The 26,990-nt window shown below is 62.0% G+C and overlaps 1 protein-coding gene across 1 annotated transcript; it reads right to left on the reverse strand.

Moving 5' to 3' along the window:
* Window positions 1–1,371: 1,371 nt before the first annotated feature.
* Window positions 1,372–26,506, reverse strand: IL11RA (interleukin 11 receptor subunit alpha). Its single transcript, XM_065406600.1, has 14 exons — window positions 26,325–26,506; window positions 21,434–21,521; window positions 19,199–19,298; window positions 17,682–17,742; window positions 17,076–17,242; window positions 16,570–16,684; window positions 9,502–9,534; window positions 6,853–7,019; window positions 5,266–5,429; window positions 5,034–5,175; window positions 4,448–4,543; window positions 3,589–3,688; window positions 1,797–1,879; window positions 1,372–1,388 (listed from the first exon to the last, which is right to left on the reverse strand). The coding sequence occupies exons 1-14, from the start codon at window positions 26,504–26,506 to the stop codon at window positions 1,372–1,374; spliced, it is 1,515 nt and encodes a 504-aa protein (XP_065262672.1).
* Window positions 26,507–26,990: the final 484 nt, after the last annotated feature.

Genomic DNA, 26,990 nt, shown 5'->3' on the forward strand with positions numbered 1-26,990 from the left:
CTGTTTCAAAGATAATGGCCAATCCCCTCAGCACCCTCAGATGCGTTAGCTCCGGTCGCATGGACTTGTGCCTGTCCAGCTTTTCTAAATAGTCCTTAACCTGTTCTTTCACCACTGAGGGCTGCGCCCCCTCCCCTGCACCCTCCAGACCAGGGCCAGCACCCCCCTAGCTGGCTATCAGCGCCCCTGCACCTCCCAGCTCACTGCCACCATCCCCTCCCCGCCAGCTCGGTGCCGGCGCTCCCCTCCCTGCCCTGTTCTCCCCCCTCCCCGCGCCCCCAGCTCCTCTGCGCTCCCCGCCAGCTCTCAGCTCTGGCAGTTTCCATCCCGCTGCTGCATCTGGCTGTGATTGTGGCCCTGGGCCGCTGGCTGCAGCCCCAGGCAGGTGCCAACCCGTGGGAGCCATTCCCCGGTGTCTGGAGAGTGGCTCCAGGCAGCACCTCGGCGGGGGGAGAGCGGGGAGGGAGGCTGCTGCTGCCCCCCCTCACCCCTGCTGCCCCCCTGCCCTGAGCCCCTCTGCCTGGCAGGGGCGGCCCCGTCAAACCTCCCCCGGGGGCCCTGGCTGCTCCCGCTGTGCCGGGGCCCAGTCGTCAGGGCAAAGCAACCCCCCATGACGCCAGAGCCCCCCTCAGCCCCATGGCACCTGGAACAAGCAGCAGCAGGGCTGGCGTGGGGGCCTGAAGACTGGCGTGCAGGTGGCCCCCCCCCCCCCAGGCCTCTCTTCCGGGGGGGTTGAGCAATAACCAGCACCTCCCCCACTGGCTCTGACCCCCAGCGGAGCTGCCCCACGGCGCTGGGCAGAGAGAGCTGGCCTGGACCCCGCTGTCACAACCCCCTTTATTGGGATCCCGGCGCGCTGCCCCGAGGGGCCGGACAAGCCAGGGGCGGGGGCGGGAGAGTCTCCCCAGCCACAGGAGGGTGGGGGTTCAGGTTGGGGAGGTGTCAGTGTCACCCTCACACGCCCACCGGCACCCCAAACCGGGCTCCCAGTGTCCACGGATCCGCCAGGACCCTGGCAGCAGAGGGGGGCTGGGTTGGGGTCCTCATGTCCCCTCTCCATGAGCTCGGGATCCTCGGCGTCGCCCCCGCCTCGCCCCCCAGACCGGTCCCCCCGGGCGCGGATCCGGCTCAGGTCCACACGCTGGCACCAACGGCAGCACCCACGGCGCAGGGATGGACCATGGCACCAACCCCGTCGTCTGCCCCTGCTGCTCCCGGGCGCCGGCAGTGCCCTCCGAGCGCCGGGCCCATCTCCCGCCATGCCAGCGAGTGTCTGTCCAGGGGTTCGGGCGCAGCGCTGGCAGGGGCAGGGGGCAGTCCTGGGCTGGGGGCTGCGGCGGGGCGGGCGAGCGGCGGTGTCTGCAGGTCCTGCTACAAGATCTGGGCCTCTGCGGAGAGGGGGAGACAGCAGGTTATAGGGGGAGGGGCTCAGGGGACCCCCCCTGCCCCACTGGTCGGCACGGCCCCCATTGTCAGCCAGAACCGCCCTGCCTGTGAGCAGTGCCCGGCTTCCCGGCCCCCAATCTCAGTGCAGACGCTGCCCCCCGGCCTCGCCCCGGCTCTGATCCACCAACCCGCTGCCCCCCCGGCTCTGATCCATCAGCGGGGGGAGGCCCCACAGCCTCCCTTTTGGCCCTGTCTCCCTGCCCGCCCCCCGCTACACAGCCCCACGCTGCCCCACAACCCCCCGACACAGCCCCACGCCCGCCAGCCAGCCAGCACGCTGCCCCACGCCCGCCCCCCGACACAGCCCCACACTGCCCCACGCCCTTCCCCCCGGACCCCAGGTCACTCACTGGGCAGGGCCCTCATGTGCACGGCAGCTGCCAGGAAGTCGTGCTTCTTGGTCTCGTCTTTGCTGGGTTTTCTCAGACGGAGCCTGGGGGCAGAGCAGGGGGTTGGGGGGCGCTCAGGGGTCTCCAGGCGCTGGCCATAGCTTCAGCCAGGCCCCCCGCAGCCCAGAGGGGACCCGGCCAGCTGGTGCAGCCCCTTGCTCCGTAACCCCTTAGCGAGGATTGGTACCCGGTGCCCAGGAACGTCCCCCCGGATCACTAATGAATCCAGCCCCCACCAAGCCCTAGGTGACTCTGGGGCACACAGGGGGTTTCCCTCGCATGTGAGGTGACTCTGGTTGTGGAGAGACCCTGGGACATGGGGGGGTTTCCCTGGGGTGTGGGGTGACCCTGGGACATGGGGGTATCCCTGGGATGTGGGGTGACCCTGGGGCATGGGGGGATCCCTGGGGTGTGGGGTGACCCTGGGACACAGGGGGGGGTTCCCTGGCATGTGGGGTGACTCTGGGTTGTGGGGTGACCAGCCAGGAGGGGTGGCTGGAAGGAGGGGTGCAGCCAGACCCCCGGCCCCGGGGCAAGGGACGCCCCAGCCTGGCAGGGATCCAGACCCATTGCCGGGTCCCACTGCGGCCCGGAGACGATTCTCCCGGCCAGGCCCCGCTCCACCCACCCCGGGCTTGGCCCTACCGAGCGCTGCCGGCCGGGGGCAGGGCAGGACCCAGGCTGGGGGCGCCGGGAGGCAGCCGGCCGGCAGCGGGGTGTCGACAGACGTGCCCGTGGGAGGACTGGGAACTGGGAGCCAGGAGCGGGGCTGGGCAGTGCCAGCTCAGGCTGCGTCCCCGGGGTGCCTGGCAGGCTCCGGCTCGAGGGGTTCCTTAGTGGTGCCACCCGCCCTGGCTATGTGCCCACGGCCTGGCATGAGACGAGAGCTCCAGCCCGGAGCCCCCCGTCCGCAGCCAGCTTCCCCACACGGCTCGGGCTCTGCCCTCCTTCCAGCCGGGTGCCCGTCTTCAGCCCGCCTGCTGCTGGTGCCTGCCGACGTCGGGGTGCCAAGGGCCCTGCCCACTGGGGTGAGGGGCGTGGCTGCCCTATTTCTCCTACAAAAAAAACACCCAGAGACCCGGCTCGCTCGACCGACTGCCTGCGAGCAGCCCAGGGGCTGCGGGTCGAGAGTGAGGGGCACCGGCAGAGCTGGATGTGGGGGGCACAGGGCTGGGAGAGCACAGGCTGCGGGTCGGGAGTGAGGGGCACCGGCGGGGCTGGGTGTGGGGGGCACAGGGCTGGGAGAGCAGGGGTTGTGGGTCGGGAGTGAGGGGCACTGGCAGAGCTGTGGGGGGCAGAGGGCTGGGAGAGCAGGGGCTGCGGGTCGGGAGTGAGGGGCACCGGCGGGGCTGGGTGTGGGGGGCACAGGGCTGGGAGAGCAGGGGTTGTGGGTCGGGAGTGAGGGGCACTGGCAGAGCTGTGGGGGGCAGAGGGCTGGGAGAGCAGGGGCTGCTGGTCGGGACTGAGGGGCACCTGCGGGGCTGGGTGTGGGGGGCTGTGGCTCACTGCTGAGCTGCGTGTGGAGAAGCCGGTGGAATCACCGTTAACCATTTCACTGCTGGTCGGAGGATACGGGACAGGGGCTGGCAGATCCTCTTGCCCACGCTATGTGGGGCAGAGCTCCGTGGCATCACCGGCGGGTGGGGGGACACGGCTGCATCCTGGCCGAGCGGAGGGTGAGCCCAGCACCCCGGCCCCTGCCCGCCCTGTGCTCCCGAAGGGCCTGTCCCGGCCGCGGGCGTGGGGCACCTACCAGACCGCGCTGGCGATGCCCAGAACCACGGCCAGGATGACGACCGCGAAGATCCCGAGCGAGATCAGGATGGCCACCTTCTCCATGGGGTCGCTGCGATCTGTGGGGACGGACAGACGGACGTCACTGCCAGGGGCTGCCAGGGCACCCCCCCCGGCTCCACCACACCACGCGGCGAGGACTAGGCAGGCGGGTGAGCGCCACCCCCTCCTGCCCCTGCCGCGTTCAGCACAGGCCCAGGAGCACCCCCTTGCCAGCGGCTGGGCGGTTCATCCGTGCCATGCTGACTGGCGTTCATTCTGCCAAGCCAGGCTGCCCCATTGCGAACCTCGGCTCCCCACAGCTCCCCCTGCCCTGGGCAGCTCCTCACCCCTCAGACCCCGGGTGCTCCTGCCCTCGCCCAACCTCTCCCCACCCCAGGCTCCGGCTCTCGCCTACCTTAACTCCCCCAAGGCCCACCTGGCTGCCAGGCTGCCCCCGCCATGTCCTCTGCGGGGCGCGGGGCAGGGAGGGGACAGAGGCCAGGGGCTGGTGGGCCCAGCGGGGTGAGGTGGGTGCAGCCGGTGGGGAGCTGGGTCCCCGCAGCGTGGAGCTGGGCTAGCCCCATGGCACCCAGAGAAGGGGACCAGTCTGTACGCTGGCTCTGGGGCTGCCCCCGGGCATCTCAATCTATGCGGGGCAGGTGTGGGCACGGTGCCCTGCCAGGCACAGGGGGGCCTTGCTCCCACCCGCCAGGGTGCCAGGCGCTGCCCGCTGCACTGGCTGGGCCGGGATCTCGCGCTCGCAGCCGCCTGCCTCCACCACGGGCCCCAGTCGCCTTCCCTGGCTCCCCTGCCAGCACCGCCAAGGGGCCGCTTACCCACAGGCTCCGGGTTGGGGGCCAGCGAGGGCTCCTCGGCCGGGCTCTCCAGGCTGGCGTCGGTGGTGGCTTCATCGCCTGGCGTCACGGTCAGGCCTGCAATTGAGGGCAGGAGAGAAGCCAGTTACGTGGGGCAGGGGCCACATCCAGTGCCACAGGGAGAGCGGGGCAGGGGCCGCGCCAGGCTGGGGGGAGAACAGGGCGGGGGCTGCAAGACCTTCACAGTGAGAAGTGCTGGCCCAGGGCAAGCTCAGGGGACGGGCCCCTGGCAGAGTCCCCAGAGGTGCTTTCCTGCCCCGTCCCCGCAGCCCTGGCCCGGCCACCCCTCCTCACCTGGCCCCGGCCCGGGCGCCCCTCCTCACCTGGCCCTGGCCCGGCCGCCCCCCTCACCTGGCCCGGCCGCCCCTCCTCACCTGGCCCTCACCTGGCTGGGCTGCCCCTCCTCACCTGGCCCTGGCCGGGCTGCCCCTCCTCACCTGGCCCTGGCCCGGCCGCCCCTCCTCACCTGGCCCGACCGCCCCTCCTCACCTGGCCCTTGCCTGTCTACCCCTCCTCACCTGGCCCTGGCCCGGCCGCCCCTCCTCACCTGGCCCGGGTGTGGCCCGCGCCTCGGCACTCCACTCGCTCCAGTTGCCGGCGTCCAGGAAGTCCTTGGCGCCGACCTGCACCACGTGCTCCAGGCCGGAGAAGGCGTCGGTGATGACTTCAGAGAGGTTCACGGTCTCCACCTGGGTGGGGAGCGGGCAGAGGCTGGGACGTGAGGCCAGCCAGGCACGGGTCCCCCCGCTCGCCCCCTCCCAAATCCCCTCGGCACTCACCATGGACCAGGAGCCGTGCGCAACGGGCCGGTACTGGAGCCGGAACTTCAGCTGGAAGTGGGGCTCCTTGGGCCAGGAGGCCGGGTACTGCCAGCGGACCCGCAGCCGCCGCGGGGCCGACGGGACTGGCTCCACCACCAGGCCTTCCGGAGGGTCCGGCTTAACTGCACGGGGACAGACATGGGTGTGATGTTATGAGTGTGATATCATATCTCATTGCAAGGTGACAGGGCCAGAAAGAGTTAATTAACTCACAGACTGACCTGACCCATGGCCCAACTTTAGAGACCGGTTAGGAAGATCTGTAAATGAATAGAGCTTTGAAATGCAGCCGGCATTGTTAGAGGTAGAAGGGGAGATGTTTGCTCAGGTCTTGTGATGTAAGCAAACGAGTCTTGTCTATTACTATAGCTTTGATTCAAAGATCAAAAAAGGAATATTAACATTTAGGAAAAATGCTCCAATACGTCTGTTAGTCTTTAAGATGCCACAGTACTCTTTGTTGCTTTTTACAGATCCAGACTAACACGGCTACCCCTCTGATACTTAATATTTAGGAAGATACTTGAGTGAAATAGTATTATTGTCTCTATGTCTCTTTGAAGGTTGTGGTAACCTGTATCTGAACTGTTTAATGGATAAATTACCCTGTGCTAATTGCCAGGATGTTTGGAAGAAGGAAAGTTGAGCCCATTGTTCTCTCAGGCCGAAAGGCTGCTGGAAATGTATAAAAACCCTGGGACACGATCCTGCTTCATCTCAGATCTGCTTTGGGTTTCAAGAGGGGGAAACCTTAAGCCATAAGGATTGAGATCCCCAGTCACTGACTGGAGTCACCCTGAGCATGGACATTGGACTATAACCTATGGACTATTTCTAAAAGGACTTTTGGCAACTACAAACTCATCTCTGCTATGTACCTGAACCTCAAGAATTGAATTCAAGTCTGTATGTGTATTGATCTTTTAACCAACACTCTCTCTTTTCTTTTCAAATACATTCTAGTTTAGTTAATAAGAATTGACTATAGCGTGTATTTTGGGTAAGATCTAAGTTATAATTGGACCTGGGTGTGGGGCTGACCCTTTGGGATTGGAAGAACCTTTTCTTTTATATGATGAGAGAAGATTTTCAGTAATCATCATCAGATCTGACGTGTGTGTCTGGACGGAGGCCTGAGGCTGGGCACTTTAAGGGAACTGCGTTGTTTGGACGTCTGAGTAACCAGTGAGGTAATACAGAGGCTGTTTTGGGCTGGTTGTAAATCCAAGTATTGGAATATCCACCAGCTTTTGGGGTTTGTCTGCCCCGTTCCGTTTGCAGTTCACCCTGATTGAGGGACCTCAGCTGGCTTCCCCGGGCTCCCCCTGGCCAGCACCGTGAGCCCACACCACTGGGCCGCCTGCCCCCTAAGGGCTCCCCTGGGGGCTCTTCCCGGGGGGGAGGGGAGGATCCCAGCGCCCTCAGCCCAGTCCACCACAGCCCCACGCTTGGCTCAAATCGGCCCCTTGCTGACAGCCACAGCCCATGGGGGCAGCCGGCCGGGCCGGGCCCCGCTCAGTGCCCAGGGGTGGGGGCGGCACTCACTGATGGCCTGCATGGTGACGTCGAGCAGCCGGAAGCTGGAGCCCAGCGGATTCACCTCGGTGACGTTGAGCCGGTAGGAGCTCCAGAACTCACACTTGGGCACGGTGCAGGTGCGCGGGCGCCTGGGGTCCTGCACGCACGGCCCCACCTGGCTGCTCTGGGTCCTGCTGACGAGAGCACAGGGCAGTCGGTGCCGGCGGCCGAGCCAGAGCTGGCAAACACAGCCAGGTCGGGGCGCCCAGGCTGGGACAGAGTCTGCACTGCAAACCAGGAAAGCTGGGGGTGTCTGTGTCCCAATTGCCCCCCAAAGAGCGGACACAGGGGGCTTCCTTGTACCAAAGCACTGGGCCAGCCAGTCTAGATGGGCATGCACCAGGTAACCCCCTGCCCCGGCATGCCCTGCCACACACACAGACTTTTGCTCACCATGTAATGCCCATGCCCCTCGTGCGAAGCCACGCAGTCACCCGGGTGCATGCACGCCCGTGCGTGGCACACTCACAGGCAGGTACGTGCAAATCCTGCGTCAGGCCCCGCATGCATACAGCCCGTGCACTGACAGCCACAGCCCAGGCACGGTCTAGGGCCCGAATACGTGAGCCCTGCAGAGCAGCTGGCCTGGGAGCTGCAAAGGGAAAGCAGGGCACAGGGGCCATGGGGCACCCTGGGGATGGGGCAGGGGCAGCGGTTCCAGCCAGGCCCCTTTTCTTCCGGTGGCAGGAAGGTGAGCGCAAGGGCCGGGCAGGGCCGGGTGGTGATTCCCCACGGCGCAGAGCCGCCGCTGTTCTCATGCGCTGGCACGACAGGAAACAGGCTGGGATGTTTATCGGGCTGGAACCTCCCGCGGGGGCTGCAGGCTGACGTGTGGGGGCCGGATCAGGGGGCACTGGGCCGTGAGCAGCACACAGACGGGCTCCGGCTGTAAGGCAGGGCCCCAGCTCCGCAGGCTGGACACGGCGGGCCGGGGGTGAGCGGCTGGGGCTGCGCTGACGCCGTGCCGGGGAGAGGCTGTGTGACGTTACTGACATAACTTGTGACCGTACAGATCATTGTTGCAACCACTGTTCTATATGTGCAACTAGTCTTGTACAAAGGTTGTCATGTGAGGTGTCTATGGAAAGGTTATGGTTTGCTGGTTATGATTATGCTACCTGTATGGGTGTATCATTTTTGTATTCGAAATTATGAATATTGGCTGCATACTTGTTTGATTCTAAGTAGGCTGTAGTGAAGCAGTTGGTCAGCTTCCCGGAGAACGGAATTCACAAAGTTAAGTGCCCAATCAAGAAGCACTTAAGGAACAATGGATCTTGGAAGGCTCCAATCCACATAAGAAGTCTACATGGAGACATTCAAGATAGCATGTGGGCAATGGCTGCTGCCTGTAAAAACTGAGTCATGCAGGGACACGCAACTTGCCCAGGTGACTCCAAAACTCCATCTTGGATCTGGACTTTGCATAGGAGAGAGGAGGGGTCTCCACCCACAAGAGAAAGTCTATTTAAGCCCGGGGGAGATCCCTCCATTTTGTCTTCAGCTGGCTCAAGAGATAGCCTCACCACCCCCAAGGATACCTGAGAGAAACTGGAACCAAGGACAGTAACTACAGGGGGTGTGAGTGATTGCTGGACCCAGACTAGAAGGAGACTAGTCTGTAAAAGGAAGCTTACTGGAACTGGTAAGATTTTATCTGTACTCAGTTGGATTAGGCATAGATTTGTGTGTTTTATTTTATTTTACTTGGTAATTCACGTTGTTCTGTCTGTTACTAATTGGAACCACTTAAATCCTACTTTCTGTAGTTAATAAAATCACTTTTTACTTATTAATTAACTCAGAGTCTGTATTAATACCTGGGGGAGGGGGGCAAACACCTGTGCATATCTCTCTATCGGTGTTATAGAGGGCGAACAATTTATGAGTTTACCCTGTAAAACAGATTTATTTGGGGTTTGAAGCCCATGGGGAGTTGGGCATCTGAGTGTTAAAGGCAGGAACACTTCTTAAGCTGCTTTCAGTGAAGTCTGCAGCTTTGGGGCAAGTAATTCAGACCTGGGTCTGGGTTTGCAGCAGGCTAATGGGTCTGGCTCAAACCAGGCAGGGCACTGAAGTCCCAAGCTGGTCGGGAAAGCAGGGGCAGAAGTAGTCTTGGCACATCAGGTGGCAGCTGCCAGGGGGTTTCTGTGATCCAACCCGTCACAGGGGCTGGCCAGGCTGCTGTGGGTCCAGGACTGGGGACGGGTCTCTGAGTCCCTGGCAGGGGCTGGGACGGGGGGAGGAGGAAACTGGCCCAGGTAGGTGCTGCTCTGACAGCTCCGGAGACTGCAGCCCCTTCTCCCCCCAGCATGGGCAGTGCCAGGCAGGTTCCCCCGCCCAGCCACGTGCCTCGCCTGCCCTGGGGGACGGGGGTTCGGGCCTGGCCCCACTGCGGACGAGCCGGCTAATTCTGCTTATGCCCTGCCAGGCTGGGCACTGGGCAGCACAGACACGGTGGGCGCTGTGGCGTGGATTCAGAGCGCCCCAGCAAGCGCAGCAGTGCTCTGGCGCAGTGCCAGCCATCCTGGGGCCAGGGCACCCTCGGGAGCTGGGGGCAGGCAGGCAGGGTCTGGGACTGGGCTCTAGGGGGGTCAGGGAGGGGCCAGGTCCTACCTCCATTTCTCGTCGCCCATCAGCAATTTCTTCCTGTTCGTGGAGAGAAACGGGAAGGCAGCCAATGAGTCTCGGGGCCCAGGAAGGGGCTTTGGAAACGTGCCAGCAAACCCAGCCAGGGGGCCAGGGCCAGGGGCAGAGGCAAGGAGGGGGAGGGCACCGCTGGATGCACGGCAACCAGCTGGCATTGGGGGCTCCGGCTGGCACTGGCCCTGGTGCCCAGGCGTGTTTCCGAATCCGGCGGGGGTCGCGGGCAGGGGCTGGAGGAACCGTGCGCCCAGCGGAACCCCCCGGGCACTGCAGGGAGGCCGGATGGAGTCAGCAGGGGGCGCTCTCCCCTCGGAGCCAGCGTGGCGCTAGGGGGCGCTGTGACACTGGCCGCATCCCTCGCACACCAGGGTCACTAGTGCTCCGCGGCTGGGAGCTTGGCACCGATATTGCATCACCCGCTTTCCGAGGTGTCAGGCCTTGGGTCTGCGCCAGGATTAGCCCGCAGGGTCCTAGGGCAGAGCCGGCGTCGCACCGTGCAGCCGCGAACAGCAGCAGCAGCTCCAGCGCCTGGGGCAGAGCCGTCAGCACCAGGATCCCAGGCGGGACCCAGCGGGGGGAGAGGATCCCGCTCGGTCTCTCATCCGTTCCTGGGAACAGGCCGCAGTTTGTCACTTCCTGGCCTAAACGGCGGCGTGGAGCTGCCCCGTGTTGACAGCTGCTGTGCTCCACCCCAGAGGTGGCTGCATGTCGGTGCTGAGGGAAGCACGCATGTGACACTCTGCAACGTGCCTGGGCGTGAAGAGGAACGACTGCCCCACACACAGCCCACTGGCACCTCCTCACCCCCCCCCCCCCCGACAGCCCTGCCCCTGCCCCAGCGCCAAACCTCAGTCATGTCACAGGTCCACACGCCCTGGGGCAAATCTGGGAATCCTGGGAGCGGCCCCAGCAGGGGCAGACCCTGCCGTGCACGGCCCCCCTGCAATGCACTGGTCCAGGCCGCCTGGCTGCGGGGGAAGGGACTAACAGGGGCTTGTGCTTCTCAGGGTCAGCCCCTGGCCCTGCTCCGTCTGTCTGTCTGCAGCCGGCGGTCCATGCACAGCCCACGGAGCTCGGTCTGCAGGAACCACCCCCCGAGGGGACGGGGTTGGGTGATTTCACCTTCCCCTGGGCGCCTGTGGGAGCGGCCAGGCCTTGGGATGGGACCCCCTCCGCCCGGCGCTAGGCACTGCCCCTGTACCCAAAGGGGGGGGGGGGGGGGGGGCTGGAGAAGAGGGGGAGGGGCTGGCACCCTGTACCAGCTCACCCCAGCTTCAAAGGGACCCGCAGCTTCCTTCCTCCCACGCAGCGTGGGGAGCCGACCCCAGCCTCGCCTCCGCGGGCAAATCCCCCCTCCCAGAGAGCCGGACACGGCCTTGGGGCAGGAGCAGCTGGAAGATCCGGCTGGGAGGCCCATGGGGAGGGACAGGCTGGCAGCTTCCCCAAGCAGGCGGCTCGGACACCAGGCCCAGCTCTCCTCTCTGTGCTGGGGATTGGGAGCAGCTCCCCCAGGGTGGAATCGGGCCCCGCAGCAGCCCGGGGACAAGGGCCCTGATTTTGCTGTGGGGTAACTCGAGAGCCGCTCCCCTGACCCCAGGGCCAGGCCCCTGCCGAGCCCCCGAATGCTCCGTCCCCGCTGGGCCCCGGCACCTCCCCACAGAGGCGACAGGCCCTTGGCTGGGGTAGCCGCTGTGTTCCCCTAACCCAGCCCTGAGGATCTCCCTGCCCCGGTGCCCTCACCCTGCTGAGACCCCGCTCCCGGACTCCCAGGGCGGCTGCTCTTCAGGGACCTGCCCCGCACCCCGTTCCTCCCTCAATCCACTCCGGGGCGGCACTTTGTAGGACTCATGAATGAAATTGTTTTTAACTGTTTACTTTATTAATGTAACTTCATAAGTAAAGTTTTATGAATGAAACAATATTCATTCATAAAACCGGTTACCCCAATAACTGGCTAATTAACAGTTAAGATTCTTGTTAAGAGCCATAGCTGTTCAGTCAGCTGCCTTTGTAAGTTTCACTATCAATCCAATTCCTGCTTAAATCACTGAGACTTGCACTGTTTCAGTATTGTAACTTCTGTTCACCATTTATTACACTTGCCTACAGTGTAACTTCTGTTCACTGTTTGCCATCCATTATACTTGTCTATCTTGTAACTTCTGTTCACTGTTTGCCATATTGTAATTCAAACCCCATTTTAAAACGCTTACTCCATTTTGTAAGGGCTTGCTGCAACCTTCATTTTTGCAAACCCTGCTGTAATCTTCTTAGTTTAGTTTAGATGTGTGAATGAGGTATGTATGGATGATGGAATCAACCTCCAGCCCCAGCCTGTCCTGATTAAATAGAGTTCAAACACCAACGGCTGAAGATGCAGACAAGAGCCCTAACAAAGTAAGAAGAATCCACCCTAAAAAGAAAAGGTACAATAGAAGGAAGATCAAAGCCTGGTCCCAGGCTGAAAGTCATGTCTGCAATTGACGGGTGATCAATCACCAAACCCAGAGGCAGCGTGACACAGCAAGACCTATAGACTCTGGATTCAAACTAAAGCCTACAAAAAGGATGGGTGAGATGGAAAACTTTGGAGGAGGGTAACATTCTGCTGCCAACATGGAAGGGCATCAGTGCATGCCCAACAGAGACCCAGCTCGTCCTTGTGCCCGGCTTTCCTGGCCAGTTACCGCCACAAGCTACGAACCCAAGCTGCAAACTCAAGCCACAGACTCAAGCAGGACTGGTAACTATGCAGCAGCTGCAGAACATCTGATGGATGTGTGTGTGTGTGTGTGTGTGTGTGTGTGTGTGTGTGTGTGTGTGTGTGTGTGTGTGTGTATAGGTATTAGGTATAATGTGTGTGTATAAGGATTAAGATATTAGTTATTGGTCATAAATCAGATTGTTATCATAATAAATGTGGCATCTTTATCTTGTCCCCTTTAATAAGATCCTGCTAGTTTTTATTGGTATAACAACTTCCAGCCCCCACCAGCTGGGGGAGCAAACGGCTCCGAGCCGGTCCCCAGCCCCCGGCTACACACGCAGCATCCTGCTCTCCAGTGCTGCGCCGCTCGCATTACACCGCCAGGGCGGTCCAGCGGGCCGCTCCGGGAGTTCCAGTCCCGTTCTGCCTCCGACACCCGGCGTGACCCAGTGTGCCTCAGTTTCCCCATCGACCTTCCTGTGGCCAGTGCATTGAGCCTGACGGAGGGACGTGCACTGCCCGGAGCAGGGCCCCTGCTCGCCTCGGCCCCTGGCTGCAGAGCCCGGCCCATGAGGAAAACCATCAGCACGACTGCACTGCACAAGCACCCGAAGGCCCCAGGCAGGATCGGGGCCTGGCTGTCCTGGGGGTGGCTTTGCGGTGAGCTGGGGGCAGTTCCCAGGCGAGCAGACGTAACCCACTAGCTCTGACCGGGCGAGGGCACGAACCACCCGGCACGGCTGCACAGACGGGGTACTGGGCGGGTACGTGCCCCGGGAGACTCTCTGCACACGCCCGGCGGCGGGGAGAGCAATGCGGCTAGCGCGGGTACGGCTCCTCGAGCCAGGAACCTCCCACCCTGCTCACAACACGGCCGCGCCCTATGGAGCCGAGCGTCCCCGGGCGGGGGGGGCGGGGGGGCCGGGAAGCCAACCCCACAAGATGGGCTGGAGCTCGCTGGCGGGAGCGGAGAGACGGGCTCTGGGCAGCAGAACACGCAAAACAATCGACAGCTGGGCATGTTCTCTGCACAGGAAACAGACGCCGGGTCCCCACGTCTCACAGGGGAGCAGGAAGGTGCCCCAGACAGGTAACCTCACGGGAAAACGGCCTCTCCCATTTCTGCACAGCTCTGCGAGTCACTCCTCAGGGGTTATGTCCCACACAGACCCATCTCTCCAGCCGCCCATCCACCCCCAACACTCTCCATCCATCCATCCCGACACGGCCATCTACCTAGCTATCCATCCGGCCATCCACCCACGCACTCACCCACCCGTCTCCAGCCACACCCATCTATCTACAGTGGACGAGAAGCTGGATATGAGTCAGCAGTGTGCCCTTGTTGCCAAGGCGGCCAATGGCATTTTGGGCTGCATTAGTAGGAGCATTGCCAGCAGATTGAGGGACGTGATCATTCCCCTCTATTCGGGACTGGTGAGGCCACACCTGGAGTACTGTGTCCAGTTTTGGACCCCCACTACAGAAGGGATGTGGACAAATTGGAAAGAGTCCAGCGGAGGGCAACTAAAGTGATTAGGGGGCTGGGGCACATGACTTACGAGGAGAGGCTGAGGGAACTGGGGTTATTTAGTCTGCAGAAGAGAAGAGTGAGGGGGGATTTGATAGCAGCCTTCAACTACCTGAAAGGGGGGTTCCTTCCAAGGAGGATGGATCTAGACTGTTCCCAGTGGTGGCAGATGACAGAACAAGGAGCAATGGTCTCAAGTTGCAGTGGGGGAGGTTTAGGTTGGATATTAAAATTAAATAATTTTTTTTTTTTAATTTTTCACTAGGAGGGTGGTGAAGCACTGGAATGGGTTCCCTAGGGAGGTGGTGGAATCTCCTTCCTTAGGCTAGGTCTACACTGCAGCGGGGGTCCGACCTAAGATACGCAACTTCAGCTACGTGAATACCGTAGCTGAAGTTGCGTATTTTAGGTCGGCTTACCTAGCGGTGAGGACGCGGGAAAGTCGACCGCTGCCGCCTCCTGCCGAGGTGGATTTCCGGAGTCGACGGCAGAGCGATCAGGGATCGATTTTACCGTGTCTTCACTAGACGCGGTAAGTCGATCCCCGAAAAACCGATTGCTACCCGCCGGATCGGCGGGTAGTGAAGACAAAGCCTTAGAGGTTTTTAAGGTCAGGCTTGACAAAGCCCTGGCTGGGATGATTTTGTTGGGGTTGGTCCTGCTTTGAGCAGGGGGTTGGACTAGATGACCTCCTGAGGTCCCTGCTGTTCTATGGTTCTAGGATCTATCTGATGACTTCATTCACACACTAGCAGACAGAGGCACTCGGCCACTCCCTGGCAGCTGGCTTTGCCTTTCAGTTGTGCCTTTTCCAACACTCCTGGTGCTTTCCATCCTCGCTTCCAAACTGATCCCTGTGCAGATTACACACACACACACACACACACACACACACACACACACACACACCCAGCGGTTTGCCTGGGAACGCTCCGCTCGCCCAGCCAGCATTCCATGGGGTGGGGTGATGGCGCTGGGCCTTGGACAGGGCCTTCCCAGCCCCGACTTCCACCGCCGCCAGCAGCCGCCCTGGGCCGGATTTCTGCCTCGTGAAAGCCGCGCTCCGGGCGTGGGACTGAAGTGGCTCCAGGCGCCTGGCCACGAATCCCCAGCTCTGGGGTTGTTTTAGCTGAAGGAAAACAGGTTCCTCGAGCATGCGCCCTGCAGCAAGCCGGCAGCAGCAGCCTCCAGAAAACGCTGCTCGGCCTGTTTTAATAAGCAGGGCTGGGTTCAAAGACCCACTGTCGGATAACTGAGAGCTGTGATAATGAAAACACGGGTCTCTTCTATTTCCCCAACGCCTTTCATCCGAGCAGAGCCCAAAGCACTTCCTGAGTGACAGGCAGCAAACCTCAGTCCCTCCGATCCCAGCCCATCTGCAAAACCAGCTCACCCTCCTGGAGTAGGAGGAGTTTGTATTTTGTATAGCTTAGAATGAAGGCTAAAGGATAATCATGTCGTAGGTATTCAATGTATTGCTGTACGGTAGGATTGGATTGGATACTGCCGGCCCCCCTGACTGGACAGCAGGAAGGAACGGCCCTGGGTCGTTGGAGAAAACTGCCTGGATCTAAACTGCTGTTAAGGCAGGAACAGACCAGAACAGTCCCTATGGCTGATCCTGGTACCTTTGGTTTTAGGAGAAGGTTTCATTACAGTATTTGCTAGAAGGTCTTGTTTCTTATCTGCATTGCAAACAAAGTTGTGTAAAGTTCTTTTGTAACCCCTTTAGTAACCATACAACCCTCTCTAGAATGGGATCCTGTCTGAAATTCTCTGGACAACTGTTTGGGGGGAGTAAAGGACGCGTGCATGGTTAAAGCCATTGCAAATGTGCAGATGGTCAGGAAGAAGTGAGAGACTTGGAGAGACAGCAGGAAACAGTCAGAAAACACCCATTGTATCCGATGCTAAACGAGTTAGCAGCATTGACAGCCTCAGAGGTGAGGCAGACACCCCCCACGGCGAGACAACAGATCAGAGATAACAGCGGAAAACCCCAAGATTAACCCCAGCTAAGGACTAAGGATCACAGAATGACATTGCCAAACCCATAGACTAACTTGGGCATTTATACGTATAAAGCTGGCGTGTTTTGCCACAGAACTCTGGGTTCAGTCCTGCAAAACCTCGGATCTCGACCGACAGAGCCCAGCTCCTCACTCGTGCCCAATCTAACTGGCCATTAGAGTGACTGGAACTACGACAGCCTGGGAAGTATAAGACCATCTGCAGGGGGTTTGTGTGTGTGTGTGTGTGTGTGTGTGTGTGTGTGTGTGTGTGTGTGTGTGTGTGTGTGTGTGTGTGTGTGTGTGTGTGTGTGTGTGTGTGTGTCTCTCTCTCTGCAGGGGGTTTGTGTGTGTGTGTGTGTGTGATTAAAGGCATATGCTAACTGTTGTATTTTCAATAAATGCAGCGTGTTGCCTTTTCCCCTGAAAAAGATCCCATGTGTTTCTTATAAGCATAACACTCCCGGGGACGAAACGCCTCCAGGCGTCTTGGGAACCAGCCAAACCCGAAGCCATTCATCAACAATACTTTTATGCCCCCCCATCTCATTTGCATAAACAAGGTTGGACTCTGCGTCTCCCCTGAAATGCAGCCAAGTCTGGGGTGGAACGCAGTGCGTAGGAACACTACACAGCGCTCGAGGCCAGGACGTGACAAGGAATCCCGTCTGCAGGGAGAACCGAAGGTGTTCCCCGAGCTGAGGCCGGGCGAGGCCGCCGTGGCTAACGCCCCAAAGCGAGTGGCATTCCCCACCCCCCCCACCTACCCCGCACACATGGCCCAGCCCTACCGGTAGGTGGTGATGTATCTGGTGGGGAGGAACGTCTCCACACTGGGTGTCCAGGAACAGGAGAAATTCTCGTAGTCAGAAGCTCGGCAGGTGACGGACGGGATCCCGGGCAGGTCTGGTAGCGGAGAGGAGGAGACATTTAGGGGACTCTCCAGGGGCCCCCAGCAAACCAGAGCCTCCCGCCCCGACCCCCTGGGCTTTGGGCTGTGGTATGGTGAGAGGGCACTAGGGGGCGCTGTGCGGCACAGCACTGGGTTGGGTGCCAGTGTCCCGGATGGAGCCAAGGGCGCCCATGGGGGTGCCTGTGTGAACGGATGGGGGGCGCTGCCTGCTGAGGCCCCTCCCCTGGCCATGGAGCAGACGCAGGGAGCAGGCAGCCCACGCCCGGCACGGCACGAAAAGCGGCACGAAAAGCAGCACGTTCGCCCCGGTGACAAGCTGGTCCAGTCAGGGGCATCCCCGTGCCCAGCCCTGCCCCCGGGGGCCCCGCGTGGGAGCTGACTTACAGCCCAGCCGGAGGGAGACGGAGTGGAGGAGCTGCCCGGTCCCGTCATGGCAGCTGTAGGCTCCTCCCGCAGCGAGCTCGGCCCGTAGCAGCAGCAGGTCGCCATCCCGCAGGATGCAGCCCTCTGGGAGCGCGGCCGCCCTGTCCCGCCGCCACTCCACCCCCGAGCTGGGGACGAGAGGCCGGGCACTCGGTTAGCAAGAGAGAGAGGGCCTGGCTACACGGCACAACCGCTGGCACCTGGCGCTGCCACATCCAGACCCAGCAGGGCTGGTGTGTGAGCACAGGGATAGCAGGGGGCTGCGGGTCGGGAGTGAGGGGCACTGGCAGAGCTGGGGGGCGGGGGATCCGGGGCTGGGGTTGCAGGGGGCTGCGGGTCGGGAGTGGGGGCAGCGCAGAGCTGGGGGGTGGGGGACCCACGGCTGGGGCTGCAGGGGGCTGCGGGTCGGGAGTGAGGGGCACCGGCAGAGCGGAGGGATCGTGGTCTCCCCCTCCACCCCTCCCGCTGGGAGCTGGATCTGTTCCAGGCCTGGTGTGAGCCGAACCAGAACTGGGACTGGGACTGGGACTGGGACCGGGCACCCTCCCCCGCCCAGTGAGGACCTACCGTCCGGGGGCGCTGGCACACGACAGGACGACGTCCGCCCCCACCTGGCCGTACTGCACACCTGGAACGGGCACAGAACAGAGCGTGAGCGGCTGCCGCGGGGGGTTCGGCTCCTGGAGCTAAGCAGCCGGGGTCCAGGCCCAGCATCCGGCGTCTCCAGGGTACCCGGGCGCAGCCCACTGGGCGTGGGACCGGCCGGGGCGAGCTGGTCTCATCCCAGGCTAACACAGCAAGGACAACACCCCGGACAGAGGCGTTGGGCCCCCAGGGCCGGCGCTGGGCAGGGGAGCCCCAGGGCAGCCAGGGTTCGCTTTGCCCCCAGGCGCGGGGTGGGGGTTTGCTCCAAACCTTCAGAGCTGGGGGAAGGGGCCAACCCCCGGGATCGGGGGGCAAAGACCAGCCAGAAACTCCTGCAGGTCAGAGGGCGAGGACGCTGCACCGCGCTTCCCAGGCTCAGGCAGGAGCTGAGGGGGAGCGTCTGCAGAGCCCGGCCCCCCACCCTGGGACCCCTTCCCACCCCCCAGAGCACAGCCCCCCGCCCGGGGATCCCCTGCCCCGGGACCCCTTCCCATTCCCCCAGAGCACAGCCCCCTCTCCGGGGATCCCCTACCCCGGGATCCCCTGCCCCGGGACCCCTTCCCATCCCCCAGAGCACAGCCCCCCGCCCGGGGATCCCCTGCCCCGGGACCCCTTCCCATCCCCCAGAGCACAGCCCCCCCCCCGGGATCCGCTGCCCCGGGACCCCTTCCCATCCCCCAGAGCACAGCCCCCCCCCCCCGGGATCCGCTGCCCCGGGACCCCTTCCCATCCCCCAGAGCACAGCCCCCCCCGGGATCCGCTGCCCCGGGATCCCTTCCCATCCCCCAGAGCACAGCCCCCCCCCGGGATCCGCTGCCCCAGGACCCCTTCCCATCCCCCAGAGCACAGCCCCCCCCCGGGATCCCCTACCCCAGGACCCCTTCCCATCCCCCAGAGCACAGCCCCCCCCCGGGGATCCCCTGCCCCGGGACCCCTTCCCATCCCCCCAGAGCACAGTCCCCCGCCTGCCCCGGGACCCCTTCCCATCCCCCAGAGCACAGCCCCCCCTGGGGATCCCCTGCCCCGGGACCCCTTGCCAGCCCCCCCCCCGAGCCCATCCCCCCGCCCAGGGATCCCCTGACCCGGAACCCCATCCCATCCCCCCACCCGGGGATCCCCTGGGATAACAGGGAGCTGTAGGTCGGAATAGAGGGCCACCAGCACAGCTTGGGGGGTGGGGGGAGGTAAGGCTCCCAGGGCCCCCGGCAGTCTGGCCATTGCTGGGATGTTCACAAGGGTGGATGCTCTGTGCAGGTTTCTCATCCTGGTTCTGACCCTGACTCATTCCAGGGCTGGGGGGAAATTCACCGTGCCTCAGTTTCCCCACATGTAAACTGGGGATGGTCCTACTGAGCCCCCACCCGGGGGGCTGGGAGGGCCAGTGCCGTGCTGTGCTTGGCTTGCATGGCCGGTACGAGCCGAGCCTTCCTCCCGCTCACCTTCCTCTCGCCAGCCTTCCCCTGCAGCCACCGAGGCCGACACCAGGGCTGCAGCCAGAAGCACCATCACCCTTCTGAGGCCGGGGGTGGGAGTGAACATCTGGGGGAAGAGAAAACACCCCGTTACCCCAGCGCAGAGTCCCTGGGCCCAGCCACTCCCACGCACAGACCTTTGCTCTGGCAGCACCGGCCTCCAGCAGTCACTGGCCAGGAACAGGGCTGCCTTCCCCAGAGCCCCCTCCCTGCGGGAAACAGCCCCGCGCTGAGCCAGGGCCCGGGACCTCCCTGTGTACCAGATCCACAGAGGGCAGCAGGCAAACATGGGCACGGACGCACACAGCCCTGTGTGCGCACACGGCCCTACACACACACACACACACACACACACACACGGCCATGAACGCACAGCCCTACACACACACACACACACAAGGCCCTGAACACACAGCCCTACACACACACACACGGCCCTACACACACACACACACACACACACACACGGTCCTGAACACACAGTCCAAAACACACACACACACACAGAGCCCTGAACGCACAGCCCTACACACACACACACACACACACACACACACACACACACACACACAGAGCCCTGAACGCACAGCCCTACACACACACACACACACACACACACACACAGAGCCCTGAACGCACAGCCCTACACACACACAAACACACACGGCCCTAAACACACACACACACACACACACACACTGCCCTGAACGCACAGCACTACACCACACACAGGGCCTCAGGTCCCGCTTTCAGTTCCATCACATACCAATAGCACCGACAGCAGCTCAGCTCAGGGGAGGGGAGGGGAGGGGAAAGGGCTCCTGGGACATGCTGTGCTCCATGGTCTGTGTTTGTCACAACCGGCTCCCGGGGGCCGGGGCACTCGGGTGGGCTGGGAGTTCCCTGCGGACGTCTGCCAGGCCGCTCCGGGGGGTGCACGGGGCAAAGGTTGGGCACCGGGAAGGAGGCGGCGGAGGCTGCACTGAATTAAAATCTCTCTCTGGAACTTGGCTGGCTGCCTTGGCTGGCCGAGAGCAATGCTAGCGGCGCAGGGCCCATGACTCATGCCGGGAGCCCAGGGAATCGGTGTGCTGCCTGGGGGCAGGGGGCACCGCGTAGGCCATTCCACAGCGCTGACAGGGAAACAGGAACCCGGCTGCCAGTAACCTTTGCACTGCCGTTAGAGATGTGTCTGCCATCCGGGGCGGGGGGGGGGGGGGGGCGTTCCCTGAAGTGCGAACAGGACGGGGGCATCTTTCGGGGCAAGAGGGGAGTGTAGATGACCCCACAGTTTATTACCGGTGGCGCGGGCCTGCCCTGGACCGCCAGCCACGGACCCCACGGCGCCAGGCGCCACACACAGACCAGCGGCTAGAAATCAGAACTGTTTGTTCTTACAAGTTTGCTGCTTGATCCAGGCTTCCATCCTGTGCCAGACACACAGGCCTGGCTTTCTTAGTATTAATACGTCCCCTACAATGGCGGCCAGAGGCACCGATCAGCCCAAACTCCTCCCTTGGGGCAGGATCGGGCCGGGGGCCACCGAAAGGTGGCAACGTACAAACGGGACTGGAGGACGCAATCGCTCTAGGTCTTGTTTTGCAGTCCTGGCACAGCAGGTTGGCGGGGGCAGCCGGGGGAGTGGAGGGGAGGGGGGGGGGAAATTAGAAAAAGATGTGACTGGCGTGCTTTGCACTGGTGAGGTTTCATTTCTCTGGCGTCTGTTCTTGCCTGGCTCGTCTGTTGCAGTTGTGAGCTGCGGGGGGGGGGGGGGAGGAGCATGGCTGGCTGCATTGTGCGTTCGTACAGCACCTGGCTTCACGCCTCACAGGGGCCTCTGAGTGTGAGTGGAGTACAAGGAACAAGTGTGATAATCAGACAGTCAGGGTCATTTAACGACAATTACACACCTCCTGCGTGCAAGGACAGCGTTTGTACACAGGAGCGGCTCGGGGCGAAATCAACCTCCCCGTGTGCTAGGTTCTGTACACACACGTAACTATCCCAACTGTCAAAGGGTGGGAAGAGAAACTGAGGCACAGAATGGGGACGTGACGGAGCGCAGCATGCGGCAGGATCCCCCCCTCAACCCAGAGAGCCGCACGCTACGGCTGGGCGCAGCTCAAGGTTTCCACCCCGCAGGGCCCAACTCGGAACAAAACGGTGACATTTCCAAACACAATTCAACTCAGAAACACTGACCCAGCCTTGTCCAAGCACATGCACGCGACCGAACGGCCCCTGGACGTCAATGTCCCCACTGCCTTCTGCGAGAGTCGGAACAAACCCCCTGGACGGGAGAGAAACACAAAGCGTGTGGATAATTTCCCACCGAAATGCTCTGAAATCGATACGAATTGGGAAACGTTTCGGCGTTCGCTGCGGGAAACTACCGACTGGTTCCGGTCACCGCCCGGAGCCCTGAGCAGGCAGCGAGGCCGTGCTCCCTTTGGCCGGCCCCAGCCGGGCGCAGGGCAGAGCACCGAGATGTCTGAAATAGTTTGACATGGAAACAGCAACAGGCAGCTCCCGTACCAGGGCTGGAGTGTTTGTTTACACAGATTCCTGCGCTTAGCGCGCGGGGGGATGGATGGCAGCAGCCAAGCCAGGCTCCATGCACCGAAACATGACTCAGGACCCTCATGAAATCCACGAGGCCGCTGGGTCTGATGCTCACTGTCTCAAAGAGGCCAGGGAAGGGGAGGGTGGGGGGAGATTCAGATGGCGTCAATCCAGAGCAACACTACATCTCTTTTAAAGAGCGCCCCGCTCCGCCCCCACCGGCGGGATCTCGCCTGCACCGTGCGTCCGAGCTCGCGCTGGTGGGGGTCGGTCACACCGGCAGGGGCAGGCCCAGGTGGTTCCCGGAAGTACCCGAATGGCCGGGAACGTGCGAGTGGCCACCCCATACGGGTCAGCGTAAGTCCAGCCCTCGGCCTGACATCTGTCACAGCCCGGAGCCACGCAGCTGTGTCGAGGAGTTGGCCTGGCCTGAGTGCCCCCGGATTTCCCCCAGCCCCACCGGAGGTTTCGAGTTACACCGCGGGGAGCTCGCAGGGCAGCAGAGCCGAGCCGAGCCGAGCCGCAGTGACGCGGCGAGAACGGCCTCTGAACCCAGCTCCAGCACTGTGCCAATGGCTCTCGCAGCCAGGATCCCCCCAGGCACAACCAGGCCCCGGCACCGCGCTGACCAGGACAGAGTGTCCTGCGGAAAATCACGCGGCTGGCGCTGCCAGCGCCCGCTGGCCCTCGGGCACGGCAGGGCTGGGCCAGGCTGCTCCTGGCCTGGAGTGCAGCAAGGGCCCCCGGGGGGCTCGGCTCGGGGCCGAGCTTTGCTCGATGCTGTTTATTATTGGCTTGTTTGTTTATTGTCCGCCAAGGCCAGGGTTTTCTTTTTCCACATCCTGCTCTGGGATTTATTTGGACAAGCTGTAACCAGCGATGTTTGGATTTCTTCTCCTAGGGCAGCACCAGAGTCCTTGACAGTTACAGATTAACCCTGCCTCTGACGCCACGTTGCCACTGGCCAATGGCAGGACGCTGGGCAAAATTCAGAGGGCCTGGAAACCGGGGGCTGCATTAGCAACCTCTGGACTGTAGGAGGCGCCACCACGCACGTGTGCACCCGGCTCCACCATTAGTGTCGCGCTGCAGCCCAGCCAGCGTGCTGAGGTTGCCCCCGTACCCTCCACTCTGGCCCCTGGCTTTTCTCTTGCTCTGAACTGCCTAAAAGATTCGCCTGCTGGGCTGAAAATCCCCAGGTGTGTGTGTGCCCAGGGGGCAAACGGGCGTGGAAGGTTTGAGCAAACTCGGGCGGAGAGCGAACTCCACCGCCCCGGTACTAAACCAACCCCACGGGTAGGGCTGCAACCACAACGTCCGGTCGAAAAGGGACCTGGCAGCTCCGCTCAGCACCAATGACCAGGCCGTTAAAAGTCCGGATGGTGTGGGGCTGGCAGGCTCCCTATCCAGCTCTGCAAGGCACCCCGGAAGCGACAACACGTCCCTCCAGCTCCTAGCAGAGGCACGGCCAAGGGGGCTCTGCGCGCTGTCCCCGCCCCGAGCACCGTCTCCGCAGCTCCCATTGGCTGGGAACTGTGGCCAATGGGAACTGCAAGAGCAGTGCCTGCGGGCGCGGGCAGTGCGCAGAGCCCCCCGGCCACCCCCTCCACCTAGGAGCCAAGGGACATGTCACCACTTCCGGGGAGCCCCACCTGGAGCCCACTCCCCGAACCCCCTGCCCCAGCCCTGAGCCCCCTCCCGCACCCAAACTCCCTCCCAGAGCCCACACCCCACATCCAGCCCTGCACCCCAACTCCCTGACCCAGCCCCCTCCCAGAGCCTGCACCAAACTCCCTCCCGGAGCTCGCATCCCGCACCCTCCTGCACCCCAAACCCCTCATCCCCGGCCCCACCCCAGAGCCTGCACCCCCCAGCCAGAGCCCTCCCTCCTCCCGTGCCCCAACCCCCTGCCCCAGCCCTGAGCCCCTTCCTGCACCCCAAACCCCTCATCCCCGGCCCCACCCCAGAGCCTGCACCCCCCAGCCAGAGCCCTCCCTCCTCCCGTGCCCCAACCCCCTGCCCCAGCCCTGAGCCCCTTCCTGCACCCCAAACCCCTCATCCCCGGCCCCACCCCAGAGCCTGCACCCCCAGCCAGAGCCCTCCCATGCCCCAACCCCCTGCCCCAGGCTGGTGAAAATGAGAGAGTGAGTGAGGGTGGGGGAGAGCGAGCGACGGGGGGGGGGGGGGGTGGCTGGAGTGAGCAAGGGGTGGGGCCTTGGAGAAGGGGCGGGGCAGGAGCAGGGCCTTGGGGAAGGGCTGGGGCAGGGGGGTTCGGTTTTGTGTGATTAGAAAGCTGGCAACCCTGCAAACGTGGGATCTTCATTTTGCACAGCTTGGCCGCCCACGCGAGGTGCAGGCCACGGAGATCTGGCAGGAGAAGGGCCCTGGCCGAGTGAGAACTGCCCTGGAGAATTCTAGTGAAAACAGCTCTGGATTTGGGTGAATGGCACGCCTGGAAAAACAGACTTCAGGCTTCGCAGCCGCGGCCACTAGAGGCTGGCTGGCCCAGCTCGCTCTGTTCGTGTATTGACAGAGTGAGAAGTGTTGGACTTTTTCTCTAGCTAGGTTCTCAGACGGCCCTGGCCGCTGGACATTTACCCACATGGAACAGAAAATGCATCACGTGAAAAACCTGGGAAAAGCCAAAAAACTCCATATAAAAACACTTAGAGGAGGTTGCTACATGACAACAGCAGCCTTCTTGATCGGCTCACACAAAAAACTCCAGCACTTAACGGCAAAGGCCTGGATGGATGGTTCAGGGCATAGACCTTCGCCTATGCAGATAATCAACATAAACCCATTTTTCCTCCCTGCCGCACCACAATGCCTATTTCCCCACAACACAACGCCCAGCACGTTAGCTGTTCCGTCACTCGTCTCACAGTATACCTGCAACACAAAATCCTCCGGCAGCCTCCACGCGTAAAGAATTCGTCCATAACTCTTGAGACTGGAACAAGCTTTTCCTGTTAAACCACACGGCCAAACATTATTCTCTAGACACAGCAGTTACCAGACCTCTGCCAAAAACGTTCGAGCGACAACGGACATGTCAACTGGCGCCATCCACACAATGAAACTGTTCGATCCTGAAATCAGAACCAGCCCCTGGGCCAGAGCTAAGGTTGTTGTGTTGTGACAAAATGCATTTGCATAGTGGTTAGGCACAGGGCTGTGTAACGTATTGGATGGCTGGAGCTATTCGTTCTGCTGCTGCCGAGGGCCTGGCTTTTGGAAATGCTGTGATGGGAACGCACCCCGCTCTCGCTCAGCGAGCCAAGCTGCTCTGGGGACAGTCCGGGCATGCACACAGAGTACTGATGACGTTTTCACTCTCTTCCTAATCCCCTTCCACGGCTCCCTAATCACCTTCAGGCCAGGTCAGCCGGGGATTTATGCAAACGGCGAGCTCAGCAGTGCCTTGCACCGTAGCTTGGAGATTACCTAACGGAGTGACACCACAATTGCTGGGTGGTTTTGCTGTGGTTACCCAACGCCTTAGCAGAGCTCCGCTAAAGGTTAAGATAAAGAAAACCCGTCAGATTAACTCCTTGGTGGCTGAAGGCACTCGCAGCTCCCAGGGGACAGAAGCAGCAGAAGAGCTCACGGGCCCAGTCACCGGATGGCAGCGGGTACAGGGGGCAGCACCTATGGTGGGGTTTGCCCCGTCACTGGCCTGGCATGCCTCGCCGAGACAGCTAGCTCAGGTCCCCGAGGCAGGCCCAGGCTGGCACTGCTTTGATGGCGCTGGGGTTGTGTGGCAGGAAATGTTTTTCATGAGTTTTTGCATATGTCACTGGGTGCCAAGGGCACTTGGCTTCACCACAAAAGACACTGAAACTTCCCCAGAACCCCTCCCCTGCGGGCCCCACCCTGGCTGGAGACTTGCAATTTTCTGCACAACACAATTGTGTGTGTCGGGGGGGGGGTGCAAAACCCCCCACTCAGAACTTGGATACAAGGTGAAAGCTCCACACAGAACCACAACAGCAATTCAGAGATTCGAAGCCCAGCTGGGACCATTAGATTGTCTAGTCTGACCTCCCGTCTAGCCCAGGTCCTCCCATTTCACCCAGTTACCCCGGTACTGAGCCCAAACACTTGGTTTGGCTAAAGACCCTCAGAAAAGCCTCCAGCTGGGTCCGAAGCCAGAAAGAGCTGGAGAATGTGCCCCGCCCCTTGGCAGTCTGTTCCAATGGTTAGTCACCCCCCCGGTTACACATTTGTGCCTTATTTCTAATTTGTCTGGTTTCTGCTTCCAGCCATTGCTTCTTGTCCAGCCATTCTCTGCTAGACTCGAGCGCCCTTCAGTCCCTGGGAGTTTCCTCTGGTGAAGGCAGCGATGCACTGACCGAGTCACATCTCAATCTGCTCGTTGATAAACTAGACAGAGGTTTAACTCCGCCTGGGTGTATTAAACCCCGCTTCGCTTTTCACAGGCCCAGCTGACGCAGCGACCCGATCGCTCTGGGTGGCTGCCCGGCCTCGTCACTGTTTGCCACTCCGCCAATCTGTGTGCCAGCCGCACCTTTGACCCGATGGGGGCGGGGGGATGTTGACAAGCGTCAGGCCCAGGCCCGAGCCAGGCAGCATCCCGCCAGGACCCCATTCGATGAGGCTTCCCCCTCCCGTAGCCAGCCCTGAATCGGTTACTGTGGGCTCCGGTGATATTGCACAGCGAGCGCTCGCTTTCACTGTCCGCGTCTCCATTCTCCCTGGCTGTGCAGACCATGAGCTCTCTGAGGCAAGGACCGGCTGGGTCTGGGCAGCGCCTGGTGGGACCCGATCAGAGGTGGGGCCTCTGCGAAGGCAACATCCCCATTCCAAGCCCCAGACAAATGCTGAGCCCGCGGATTCCAGCAGGGAAATCCCACCAGGCAAGGGCCTGCGGAGGTGACCCTGACCCCCGCTAGGAGCCAGCCCAGAGAGTGAGGGATCGAAAGAGGCTGACAGAAAGGAGCCAGGAGAGGGCACATGACTCGTGGGGGGCAGAGAGACGGAGCGTGGGAAGCCCTGTGCCAGCGTCTGAGCGCGGCGCCCTGCCCTGCTCTCTGCATGCCAGCCGCTCTGCCCCTGTCGCTGCTGCTTGCTCCCCTTTCAGTCCCCCCGCCAGCGGGCAGCGGCGCTGGAGCGGCTAAGGGCTGGCAAACGCCATGTGGCAGGCAGCCCCGGTGCCAGCGCAGGGCACGGTTAT

Source organism: Emys orbicularis, chromosome 6, assembly GCF_028017835.1.
Source record: "Emys orbicularis isolate rEmyOrb1 chromosome 6, rEmyOrb1.hap1, whole genome shotgun sequence".
NCBI lineage: Eukaryota > Metazoa > Chordata > Testudines > Emydidae > Emys > Emys orbicularis.

Bases quoted from the DNA above. Each gene is read 5' to 3' on its own strand.
- IL11RA (XM_065406600.1), bottom strand. From the start codon at position 26,506: ATGGAGACGCGGACAGTGAAAGCGAGCGCTCGCTGTGCAATATCACCG. The intron at 5,430-6,852 runs GTGAGTGCCGCC...GTCCCCGTGCAG, and splicing joins CGTCACCATGCAGGCCATCA to TTAAGCCGGACCCTCCGGAA. The intron at 5,176-5,265 runs GTGAGTGCCGAG...CTCCCCACCCAG, and splicing joins CGCACGGCTCCTGGTCCATG to GTGGAGACCGTGAACCTCTC.